At 38.0% G+C, this 13,633-nt stretch overlaps 1 protein-coding gene across 1 annotated transcript in view; it reads left to right on the top strand.

Annotated features, from left to right (window-relative positions):
* LOC119700910 (protocadherin-23-like) overlaps positions 1-13,633 on the top strand; it is a 101,662-nt gene that overhangs the window by 46,082 nt on the left and 41,947 nt on the right. The window contains exon 3 of the mRNA XM_038136620.1: positions 243-474. Coding sequence (XP_037992548.1) covers positions 243-474 — 232 coding nt within the window. The remainder of the gene's footprint in view (positions 1-242; positions 475-13,633) is intronic.

The raw sequence follows: 13,633 nt of genomic DNA on the forward strand, positions 1-13,633 counted from the left end.
TAGAGAAGCTGAATTTCTTTATGCACTCCATCAGCCCTTGGTGTTGTGCTGAGCACATAGCTTACTTCTGTGCAGTGTTTTGGGGTATTGCAGATACTGTAATATGCTTTTGATGGACATTTTCATTGATCAATATTGTTGCAGCATGCTCCATTTCCTAATGATGGACTGAAGCCAACTGTTTACCATCCTATTTTTAAAATTATCTTATTTTTGGGTTTTTTTTCTTATTTATCCAACAGGGTGGTCTGAGTGCCCAAGCTTTTGTTCGCATCGAGATAGACGATATTAATGACAATCAACCTGTTTTTGAACAAGACACCTATGTGACAAGTATCAGCAGTCACACACAGCCAGGAACAGAAATCATCAATGTTGCTGCCACAGACAGAGATTCAGGAATATTTGGCACTGTCACATATGAACTGGTCCCAGGAGAATCATCTTCTTTTTTCACAGTGGATACATCCACAGGTACTGTATGTGTCTGTGATTCAGAAAGGCTGGAATTACATAAGATATATATTCTCCTTGATCATGCTTTTTGTATTTGGAGTCACGTCACACAGGTAAAACTTAGATTCTGACAGAAAATAATTCTAGAGGTAGATGGAGGATTTAGGTTTAACATGAAACCTTTGCATTCACTGGAATTAGCAAAAAAATGGAAAACAGAGTACGTGCCAGTGCAATGAAGGACAAGCAGTATGCCACTTATCCACTATTTTCAGCCCTAAATCTATTAATCATTGTAAGAAATAATAAAACATTACTTTTTTTTACAAAAATATCTGAATTTCTTAGGGCTTACTCTTGAAGAGCAATAAAACACCATTTCTTTTCTGTTTCTATTCTAATCTTCCTCTGTACTGTACTAGAATAAGTCCTCATTCTGCTCATTGTTACAAGGCATATTTGCCTCCCTGTTTGGCTCAATATTTAGCTTTCTAACTATGCATTTCAGTAAGTGTTTGACTAAACTGCAATTGCCATTTTTCTTGAGGGCCAGCCCTTGCATGTGAATATATTCTGATAAACAGATGGTCATGGGACAGATTATTTTATATGTTTAAGATCTTTTTAGACTGTGATACGTGTGTGTATATACTAGCTCTTTGGCATTCAAAATCTTGCAAGGTTCTATTCTTTCAAAATGGTGTGTGTTTTTACACAGTTCCCAAAACATTCCGATGAACAGAAGAAACTAATCTTCTTAGGAAGTTAGGCTGCTTGTCTTGGCTATTTCAGAATTTATTTAACTGTGGACTTTTAACTACCTGTCAAGTCAGGTTCTCAGGGGCATAACTGATGTCAAAAATACCTAGGTCAATCAGTAATTAGGGAGCTGGATCTCTACAGGCATTTAACTGGTCATTTTAAAACTGTCCCATCAGGCTTGTTGAAGAGAGCCCCTGTGGATCACATTAGCAGCACTGGCTTTGCAGCAACCCTCTGCTGAAAGAAAGCCTTTTGAAAGGTTTCTTCCTTGGATTGTGACCTTTTGGCCTCTCTTTCCAGTTTGGCGCTTTGTATAGGAAAAATGTCATGCTTAATGATGAAGACTCTATAAGCTTGTAAGTTACTATTACCTCATGGATCTATCATGGTATTTTATCAAAGGCAGACCAAATTCAGGGTGAAGTTGCTTGAGGTCATTATTGCTGACATTTCATGATGAGAAAAGCTCTTAGGTCACACACTATTCCCAGCATTATAGTGCTTGGAATCTGATTGCACTTAATCAGATCTCCTGGGTAATTCACAAGGTCAGACTGTGTCTAATTTTAACTTATTAATATTAATGCTGTGGGCTTTTTTTTTTTTAATACATTTTTTCCATTTATGGTCTTCCACATCTATTGAAAATAGGGCTTATGCTTAGTCACTGGTGAGGCGAATTATTTTTCAACTCAAAGAAAAAATAAGCATTTTAGACAAAAAAAGCCCAAAAAAAGAACCACCCCCCCCCCACCATTAAAATTGCCAATATATCACACAGAAGTTTTGCAGTCTTTGAGCTTGAAAGTATTCAGAGTTCAGTATTCAGAGAGAAATGAAACAGGTAGCTCACTCTTCGGCACAGAAATTTTGAGCTCTTGCTCCTTACTTCTTGTTGCAACAGAGACATTTTCCAGTGTTCATTGTGCTAAAGCTGTCTTCATATGCTCTGATATATGGCCTAATTTAGCTGTGCCTCTCTGAAGGTTATGTGAGGAACTTCATCTAGTTAGCTAGGCAGCATTTTGTGGACAGAGGGCAACAGACGAGTATGTGAAGGAATAGGCATTCTCCAGGAGATGGATGCTCAAACCAGAAAGCCAAATGAGATGATGTTACAGTTTGGTCTCTGTTTTTCTGATCTTATAGATGTGCAGTCTGTTTCTGTTGTGTTCTGCATTTTTTCCAATTTACAGTATGGCATATTCTGTTTTATCTGCTCTTCTCATTATTAGAGGACCTAAACAGAAGGACAATGATGGTGTTGGAGAATTCTGTGGATTTGGCTGATAAGTTTTATTTTTTTAAAGTATTTTTTTCCTTGCTGATAGAGAATTTAGAAAGGAGAAGTGAATATCAGTGCATTAGTAATTTTGCCTTACTATTTTGACTTACTGACTACTTCATTATAGCCCTTAATATTTTATGTGGCCAGAGATATTTACAGTACTATGAGATTTAGAATAATTAGTGGCAAATGGTGTGTCACATTACTATGATACATTAAAATAATATGCAAGGTGATGCTGTTGTCCATGACAGTAAATTTTCATTTTTTTGCATTTTCTCTTTTTTTTGGCATGAAATTTTCTCACTATAATTTTTCTTCAGGGATGTTTGGCTGCTACACTTAGAATACTCACTAAAAATTGACTTTTGAATTTTTGGAAGATAAAACAGTATAATAACAATTGAAACCCAAATTCTTCACTGCTGTGTCTTGCTTCTGGCTCTTGTTTGTTAAAGCTCTTAGTTTTTCTATGAGCTGTGTTCAAAATATCCTACCAGCTGGCCAACTCCTCACTATATAGAATATAACAATACTGCTTTTGATACATAGATATTATGAGGCTGAGGCACATCCAGGCTCTTTGAAGGGGCTCCATCTTTTATTTTCAGCACTGGGACATGTGGATGTTGTAAATAGATAAATTCAGTGGGAGTGGGAAGGAACATTCTTTCATTGACCAGACATTCGTTCCACTGAATTCTTTTTCAATTCTTAACAAGATTTTATTAGTTATATTTGTTTGCTATTTTAGCTTTTAGACACTACATTTATTGTTTGTGATATGCTCTTGTCCTCATAAATAACATTTATTATGTTTCCATTTTTGAAAAAGTTGAAGTGTTTTTCATTTGATTGATGATAGACTTTCCATAAGGAAAACCACTTTAAGAACTGTGTAACTAGAAAAATGTATGGATAGGAAACTGTAAACCAGCTCCTCTGCTGGTTCGTGACTCTTGCTATCGTTTGTTTCTAGTGTTGGTGTAAACAACATCTTGGCTTCATTATGTTGCCTTTTGTAGATATCTGATCCATGCATGATCTATGAACAGTACTTGTGAATTGATTAGAACAGGGGATGATGAAGAGCTCTTCTGGCTAAGAAACTGTTTGAGCTATGTTTGTTTATTTTCCCATTGTTACCTAACAAGCTATCTGAAAGACAGTGTATTTATAGTTATGGCTGAGCTGGTAATTAAAAATGTAAGTCACAGGATGCAATCATAAATGTGGCAGAAAACCTATGCAGTGCTTGACTTTAAGACTTTAGGATTAACAACTGAATTAGTAAACTTCCATTACAATAACAGCATTAATACTTACCTTCACCCAAGGGCGTGTAATTAATTTTTCCATTGATCTTAGTGATGCCCTTTTCGAGAGATTGCTAAAAAGATGGTTATGTTCATCATTGTTCTGGTTCAGAGAAGTTATAGTCCTTGAAAGTGATTCTGGACAGTGTGACTTCATGTGTCAGTCTTCAGGTAAATGGTCTGTTCATAGTCTTAAAACAAAGCTAGTTCTTGTGTGCAGCAAGAACTTCCATGAAGGCTAAGCAAAAGGCATCAGCCATGGTTTGTCTTCATGTGAATGTATTTGTTATTTAAACCTATCATGAAAGCCATGTAGAGAAAGTGTCATTCACTCACTGTATGTTACAGCAGTATAAGCATTTAATTTAGCTTCTATTTCTTTCAACTCTCTAAAATATTTAGGCTCATATTTCTGTGATTCCTACATAAATTAGAACAAAGGCTATGACCTTCCTTTTGTGTATTTTATTGAGAATGTGTCTGTAAATATGGCTGATAGACCTGGGCTGGATGCCAGGTGCCCACCAAAGTCACTCTATTACTCCCCTCCTTGGATGTGCAGGGGAAGAAAATGATGACAAAAGGCTTATGGGTCAAGAAAAGTGCAGGGAGAAATCTCTCAGCAATTACTGTCATGAGCAAAAGAGACTCAATTTGAGGAAATTACTTTAATTTATTGCCAATCAAATCCGAGGAGGGTAATGAGAAAAAAAAACTACATCATAAAAGACATTCCCCCCCACCCCTCCCTTTTCCTGCACTTAACTTCACTCCCAATTTTCTCTATGTCCTCTGGCCCCAGCAGCACAGGAGGATGGGGAATGGGAACTGTGAAGTTCATCACAGGTTGTCTCTGCTGCTCCTTCCTCCTCACACTCTTCTTCTGCTCCAGCACAGGTCATTTCAGCAGGGTCCAGTCCTTCAGGAACAGAATGATCCAGCGTGGGTTTCCTGTGGGTCACAAGTCCTGCCAGAAAACCTGCACCAGTATGAGCTTCCCATGGGGTCACAGCCTTCTTTGGGCATCCATCTGCTCCGGCAAGGGGTCTTCCATGGGCTGAGGGTGGATCTCTGCTCCCCTGTGGACCTCCTTAGGCTGCAGGGGGGCAGCTGCCTCACCATGCTCTGCACCACAGAAGCCACTCCTATAGCCCCCACATGGCCAAACCCTTGCCACGTAAACACAGTGCACTGAGGTACTTGGGGATCTCACCATTGACCTGAAGATACTCAGATCATCCTTCTGTTATAATACCTTCTGTTACTTTTTTACAACACATTTTGAGCAGAACAGACAAGTCTTGTTACAAGAGCTGGTTAGTAGTTGAACATTTAAAAACCATAAAAATATAACATTTAAAAAAATTCAGCACAGAAGTACAGCTCCTGCAAAATGAACATTCTTCTGTGGATATTTTGACTTTAAGACGCTACCTTTAAGATGCACTCTGATGTCTTTTTAGCAAAGGGCATCATGTGACTAAAATGTCCTGTAAAAGATGTAGAGCAGTCTAGGAGCTTAGTCTGTTGGCAAAGAATAAAAGGATGAATACACCTAAAGATCATGCAAATTTTAGAATATAAGAAGTACCTTATCCAAAAGTCAAATTCAATTCCAGCATCTTGTCACTTTAACAGTGCCTAGTAATGGATACAAGGAGAGGAGTTGTGCAGAGCTTGTACAGAACAGTGCCTCACTGCTATATTTTTCTTGTGGCAGTGTGTATTTTAGTGCTGTACTATTTTAATTACTGCACTATGGAACCATATGTAAAAGCAATTTAATGGCAAACTAACAATAAACTTTGATTTGGTTCACAATAGATTCATTCCAGTTGAGGATGCTGAAAAATTTAGTTTTTTTAAAAAATAGAACTGTTTTTTAACAACTCATCTTCAGAAATTTTAATTGCTTTATTTTTATTGCAATACAGGTTGAAAAGTAATGTTGAAATACCAACATTTATTTTTTATGGGGGAAAACCCCCAAACTTTGCTTAACTCCATGTATTATACATTGTTTAATATACAGCAGATTGTAGTAGGCATCAAAGTAAAATGGGGATGCACCCTTTCTAAAGAAAACAAGGCCCATATTTATGATGATTGATGTTTTCGTATAGTATTGTAGGAAAAAAAAACTTTATTTTTAAACTAGTTTTGGCATTTTCCTACAGCATGTAGTACATTTGCTAAACATATGAGGAGCTTCACATAAATAACATTTAAAATTAGGAGTGCTTTATTTTGGAACATTTTGAGGCCACTTCTTTTTTTAAACTGCAGTTTCTTCAATTACTGTCTTTCTGATCTGCCATATGATATTGATAGTGTATTTGGAATGCTGCAAATCAGTGGAATATGTCTGAGACATTGGTTTAGCACAGTAAGTTTTCACCTTTGAAGAACTTTGTTTGAGTTAAATCAAAAAGGAAAAATTAGTAGTCTCAGCTGAGTTATTTTGGGCATTTACCTTCACTGAGATCTCACCCAATGAGAATTTATCATAAAGAATGCATAAAATAGTATGTTGTACACAAAACTTGTAGTAGGTGTAAGGGTGCAGATTTTGGCCCTGAAAGTAAGTTGTGTAGCAGAACAGCATGAAAAAATGTCCATAATGCTAGCTCCTAATGTATCTCTTTTCTTTTATGTATAAAATCCAACAGAATAAACCATTTACGAAGAGAAATATTCCTATAAGCTATGTGCCAAAAACTCAACTGTGCAATTGTGGAGTGTACGTGAGATTATTGTGCATGAAAGAATGCAAAGTATTAACAAAAATACTCTAGCCCACCCTCCTTTGTCCTAGTTAAGCCCACGTCAGACCTCAGAAACAGAAGAATCCACCAGAAGAGGCAGAGTGAACTTCCATGGCATTGCACAGATGATGTGGGCTGATTAAAAAAAAATGGTGAAAAGGAAAAAGTTATGCCCAAACCTCCCATTTTAGAGGAAGTGAATAGTGTAATATTTTTACAGTAAAATTCAGACAAGCAACTGTTTTCTTTGCTAGAGACTGCATGGGTCTTAGAGTACAGGATATATTTACTGTACCTTGTGTTCTCAGTTAACCTAAAGAAAAGAAGAAAGTGGCAGGTCACACCAAGGGAGCAGACAGCTGTGGTACAGTGTTAGAATGAATGTAGCAGGGAGGTGTGTGCAGCAGAAAATCAGTCCATGTAAATGGAGGGCAACATCTGGAATGTTTTGTAATGCTCGTAATACAAGAACAGTAAATATTTCTTCTTTAGCTTATAGCAGGCTTCATTCTGTATCTGTCCTGATATATTTTTCTACAGTACCTTCAAAGAAATACTGTCCCCGGTTACCATGGCAGTTGAGTTGTGTTACCAGGTTGTGCACTGAGCTATTTTTTGATCTAGAGGCTGGCAGCTTGATTGAAAAGGTCCTTGATTAAATAGATGTATTTGAAAAACTTTGATAAGCTAAGCAAGGAAAGGAGGTGAGCTGTTGAGAAGGTGTGGTAGGGCTGGAGCTGTGCAGATTGTGGGGGGAAGTCTCTGCCTTTGTCTTTGAAAATACAGCAATTCACCAGGCCAAAGTCCTGTCTGCTTCTGGTGTAAGCTTTGATTTCTGGATGGATTAATGTTTGTGTGAGTGTTTGCTTTGTACACAGACAGCAAACAAGCTCTGAGTTAATTTTAGGTCAAATTAAAGGAAATTAACCAGGGCAGAAACAAAGGAAATCTCCTTGTAACAGCAAATTGTGGTGTTACATTTCAGTTAAATGGTATGCTCTGTCTCACCCCTCGAAAATGTACGGTTTATTCCAAGCTGTGATCCTCCTCTGCAGTGTCATGTATCTGTAATCCCATTGGCCCCAGTCTTATTCTGCACCCACCTTGAATCTCCTCGTTAAGCTGTGCGAAGGAGACCAGCCACTCTCTTGGCCCTTTTCTCCCTAGGCTCTCCCTCTCTCCCCCTCCCTCCCCCTTTCCCCCTTCTCCCTCAGAAACCATGCTACTGCTGGGGGTGGGACCCCCAATAAACCCTCATCTAGTTAGCACCCTCAGAAGCCGTGTGGAGTCTCCTTGTCTGCATCCTGCTACCAGAGAACATACAGCTTTGGGGGACCCTGGGGACCATAAATGAACAGCAACTTATCTCTTCATTTATCTGTTTTCCTGAAAAAGTAGAACTTTCAGAAGGGGTTTTTGTAGTGTTGCTTGTTTGTTTGTGGGTTTTTTTAGGGAATAATTATTTAAACATGTAATAGTACAAAATAGAGAAAGCTAGGAGGCACCTATCTTCTTAACTGGCAAAGTGTAGTCTCTAGGGATGTAAAATTTTGCATCCCAAATTACAAGACTTTGTTTAAAAAGCACTTGTGTAAAAGAAAACAGCCTAGATGATACAAAACCATTCTAGTACTAAACTCATGCCTTCTTTTGCTCGATATTAGAGGCTAATGCTTACGTGGGTCTTCTGTTTGTGACTAATGGAACTGCTGCAATTAGAAATTTGTATTTTATGTGTTGATGAATACTTCTTAGCTCACTAAAACCCTCTGTAACCTGTAGTATTTGAAATAGTAGTGTCTTGCTTCTGGGGGAGCTGCAGTGTTAAAATTGATCATGTTAGTTTATAGATCCAGGTATTGGTTTGTTATGTGCAGACTCCCTGACCAGACTTCCATGTGCTAAGCAAATTCTTGTAATTAAACATGGTATGCTTGTATAGTATTAGTTGTAGACACTAAGTCTTTTTATAGCTATTTCTTTTTCTAAGAGGAAAACTATGAATTGAGTACAAGAATTTGCTACAGAGGGGCCAGTGTTGAAAGCATCTCCAGTGCAGGGGTATGAGATCTGTAAAGTACAAATGTGTAGCTAGAAGATTGATATGGGTCTGATCAGTTATTTACTACAAAAACATTTGAACACTGAATATTTTCAAACTGAAGAAGTCCTCTTCTTTGCTGAAATGCAAACCAGCATTTGTGCCATTAAAAGTAAGCTTTTTTTAAGAGTTTTCATGTGAGGTGAAGCTGTGTGTATTACAGTAGGTAGATTGTAAATAACAATCTAATTCTTTCCTTCCCCTGGCCATTATTAAACCAGCTGCTCAGTGTATTTGGCAGAGTGTTGCTATGGTTACCATCAAGCATGCAGCTTCACTAAAAAAGGATGCATTTTAAGTGCAGGTGAAATGCTAAAGCTGGAACCTCTATGCATTGCCAACATGACAGCATAGGCAATGAGTTGGATAAACTTAAATAGAAATGTCAAGCAGAAACACTATCATTCTTCCTTAAAACAGTGCTAATTTTAATGTTAATAAAAAATGCACACTTCCTAACTGCATTGATCTTCTGGAGAATCACCCTGTTTGTGCTCATCCTGAAGCTTTTTCTGACACCTAAAAAGCAAAGTTGTGCTGGCACCCCTGCGCTGGGAAGCTGCTGAGTTAGGGTGGGTGCTCTGGGCAAATCAGTGGGTCAGCTCTGACCTGCACAGTAGTGAACAGCAGGTCCAGTGGCCAGCTTTGAAGGTGAACTGGGGTGAGGAACCATTTGGACCTTTTGACCATCTGCTTGTTGTCTGAGCTCTGTCAGGTGATGCCAGCTGGCTCATCCTAGGCTATTTGCTGAAGAAATAATGCCGTCATTTAAAGTTTGTTAGGGTGTTTGGTTTCAAGGGCTTAGGTAACACCACTGGTAACTGTGGATTTGATTCCTCTTGCCATGTTCTAAAGTTGTATTTTTATTTCATGAGCAATGATATATTAGAAGCCATTTAAATATGCATACCTGTGCAATTCAGACTTTGTAACTGAAGTTAGTGCATCCTGATTTTTGTCTTTGCAGCACTTGACCAAATGTGGAAAACATTTGGTTTACCTACAAATGCCTATAAATGTATGGCTGATTTTTGTTTGGCTTATGGGAGAACCCTGTGCCAAAACAGATTTTCAAAGTGCTCAGATGGAAATGTGTGTGGAAATCCTATTGGGTTCATCAGTATGATTTTTTTCTCATACAAAAAGTTATTTTGGTGAGTGAACCTACTTTGGTGCTGGATGCTGTTGTAAGATTAGGACTGAATACAGGATCATGAATATGATAAAATGTATTTTAAAATAATCGTTATATGTGGATTCCTGTCTCCTGCCTTCAACCGTTGAGAAACGGCAGTTAACCCCCTCATGGAATAGGGTGTACCTCCACAAAAATAAGAACAGCAAAATCCCATGAGAAATTTTGCCACTGCAGAGAGTCCTGTCCTTCATTAGTGCATTTGCACTTTCTGGGTGAATAGGTACAAAGTGATGAGCAAGACTTCTTGGAAGTTCCTGCCCTACCACGCGCAGTGAGTGAGGAAGTATGAAGCAGATGAAAGAGCTGGCAGTCATGATTTGCCTTCAATAGTACTGGCAGCCTTCAATAGTACTAGTTCTCCCCATACATTCAGTCTTCCAAACCATGGTAAGGATTTGTGCTAGCCCTTGAGCACAGATTGTTCTGCAGCAAAACATCTGTGAATTCCAGCATGGCTGTGCTGACCTGCCTTGGAGCAGAGCTGTTCCCAGATTACAGCCTGCAGTGGCAGTTGCTAACGTGCATCCAGTATTGCAGGTTCTGCCTGAAATCTGTATCCAGATCATATCCAGGCAGCAGGCAGTCTGTATGTCATGCTTTTGATTTGTAAGGGTTGGGATCTGCAATCAGTTACACCCATGTGGATCTCGTCAGGAAAATGAGATTGCCAAGGTGTGAATGAGGCTGGGTGTTAATGCTTCTTGTGGTGTGTAATTATAGGATTGCTCACCTGTGAAGTAGAATTAATTCCAGCTCTCTCTCATGCAGAATAAGGAATTAACCAGGGATAAAAATCTTCAAAGCACTGCAGTGATATAAATATTAATTTGAAAAATGGAAGCTAAATGTTTTTAAAGGCAGCACATAAGACTATTCATTTATATGGTTAGTCAAGCTGTAAGAAACATGTCACTTTTCTTGAAGCTGACCCACACTTTGTGGTCTTTGTGATCCCCTGCTGGGAGCTTTGCTAAAACATGCCTTGCAGAGGAGCCGTCTCATTATTCCCTTGTCATTGTCAATGTTTATAGAAACTGTTTTTCATAATGGAAGACCATATTCTGTACCACGGCAACCTGATAGCCTTTTAAGTTCTCTGAAGCCTTGAATTACAGGCTGCAAATGATTGTGGTAATAACAATAATAAAGTCCAATCTTAATTATAAAAGGGGAAAGAAAGGAAAACCATGGTTCGTCTTCAGCCTGTTAACTTAGTGAGACATGCTTCTGTTGAGTTTTGTACACAGAACCTGTGACTTTGACAGTTCCTGCTCCTTCGAATTTCCTCTGTGTTTCTGCCTTTGCAGTATAGTACTCGGGCACCTCCTGCGCTGTGCTGCAGCAGATGGAATGCACCCAGTCAGCCTGCTCTCAGGTGTGCTGGCAGCTGCCCTTGGCCCAAGTGGTCCTAACTGTCCATTAAAGTCACAGTCTGCTGTTTTACTAATTATACAGAAAGTGAAATCCCAGATGCTGCTTTCTTCTATGGCTTCTTTCTTGTCATGTGGTGCCATAATAGAGCCTAATGAGGCATGTTCACCAACATATGGCTGAGCTATCTCAAACGTCTCTCTAGATTATGTATCACCAGATGCAAAGCTAATGCCCTGTCCTACAAATGCTGAAAGAAACAGAATGTACACAGCTAAAAGTCAAAATGGGTTATTAAATTTCTGCATACTACAGTTTTTGAGGTTGGAGGGAACCATATGGAAAACACACACTTTTTACTTGGATTCTGCCCTTGTTCTTATGGTGTCCCTGGTTGTGCAAAAGAGAGCTGAGTTGGTGAGATGTACTTGCCAATTCCCATTTTTCCCTTTGAGACAGCAAAAGAATGAAGACAAAAAACAAAATATTTTATTAATTTTCTTTTTGCTTTCTGTAAATGAACTGGCATGGAGTGTGCTGCAATATGTCTAGGTCAGCAGAGAAGGAGCTTTTGTTCTGAAATATTTCTGTTCAACAGGTCTTCAGAGCTCCTGGAGTGGAGCTCTGTTTGCTCCACCCTTTGCTAAAGGATGCTCTGAAGTCTTTAGTTACTTCTCTGAGAGTAAGATTTTCAGTTTGATGCTTTTCTTTAGAAGTTTTCCAGTTCCCACATACCTCTTGAAGTATCTATAATCAAAAGGACATATTTATATTCTTGTAAATAGAAAAATATCCAGTTGGAGAATTAGTAACATACAGTCCCTTTTATTGGTTTAAATTAATTTGACAGAAATTATGTTTAAAATCCATGTGTATATGTTTATCCTCTGGAGAAAAATAGTTAAACTCCTTTTTCCTTCAAGCTATAATTGCTCAGATTACCTTAGGAAATACCAAAAGTTTATGTCCTTAAAGGACTACTTTGTTGAGCTGCTGAAGTAATCATAAAACTCAACCATCAGAAGAAAAAAAAATAAAAATCCAAAATAAGGTTGTTTCTTAGAATTGTATCAGTTGTTAGCAAAGAAGCTGGATCAGTACTGAATCCTGAATCTATCTGTATGTATCACTGTTGAGCTTTTAGTGTGGTTTGTCACACTGGAATAAGCTTCCCTTTTTGTTAGTGAGAAGCATTTTCCCTTGATCCTGGAGGCCCTTTTACTGCATTTTAAGCATGGCAAGACACAGCTTATTATAATGTCCTAGCAGTATGTTTGGAAAGTATACTGCATGCACATTTGAATATTTATAAGAATTTCATGTATTTTCCATTATTCTGCTTAAAAATGGATTGTGGAAAATTCAGCCTAAATTCTGAGAAGATATATTCTCATTGAATCAGCCATTGATTCTCCTAAGGCACTTTGTGCTAACTCTAGTTTCACTCTGTCTAACCACTAAATGTCCAACTTGAATGGCAGACATCATCCCTATTAAACTGGTCTTGACAGCCAGGGAATTATAAAGGTAGCCCAAAGTTTAAAGGTTTGGTTTTACTGAACTGCCAGAGGTTCTGTTTCTTCACCAGCTTCTACAAAAAGCTAGGTGATTTCTAAAAAACATCTGTAGGTATGTAAAAGGTTGTCCCTGTTAGTTGAATTACTTGAGTTTACTGCAATTTTACTACTTAACACACTGTGAATCTAGCATTTTGTGTATATTTAGTTAAATGCCCTCATTCCTAAGAAAAATTTATCTGCCTTTGGTCACCTTTCATCTTCATTTTCATGTTGAAAAATTTACTTCACAAATATATGCTCTTGAGGAATGTACTTCTAAAGTGCTATATTTTGGGACTGAATATTGTATTTTCTTTTCAAATAATTACTTCATAAAGTTCATAGAAAATGTAATTGTTAGCAGCTTTCAAATTCAATGGACCTTAGAATTCACTATTAAGGGGTATTTTGACAGAAACTTGTGATCAGACTGCAGGTGATTGCTTTCCAGATGCTTTTCACAGAGCCCCCTGGTCCTAAGATTTATATTTTGGGGCTTTGACTCCTTTTGTGTGTATGTTTCATTTCATGAGTTACTTAAGCAGAATATCTCTACAGCCTGTTTGAAATAACATTAATTTTACCATTTGCAGAGATAAATTCATCTTCTGAAACAATACTTGTTTTCCACCCTGATGCATTTCCAATTGGTATAGACTAGTAGTAGTAATAAAATTTAGCATTGTTAAATATTTAACTGAATCTAAAATTACATTTTCTAAAATGTTTCTATATTAGAAGTATGGACACTGAGTTTTGTAACAGAACTTGCAGTCTTTCAGTGGCTTGGTGAATGGTAAAGGTTACATAGTTTGAA

The sequence above is a fragment of the Motacilla alba genome, chromosome 4, assembly GCF_015832195.1.
Source record: "Motacilla alba alba isolate MOTALB_02 chromosome 4, Motacilla_alba_V1.0_pri, whole genome shotgun sequence".
In the NCBI taxonomy this organism is placed as follows: Eukaryota; Metazoa; Chordata; class Aves; order Passeriformes; family Motacillidae; genus Motacilla; species Motacilla alba.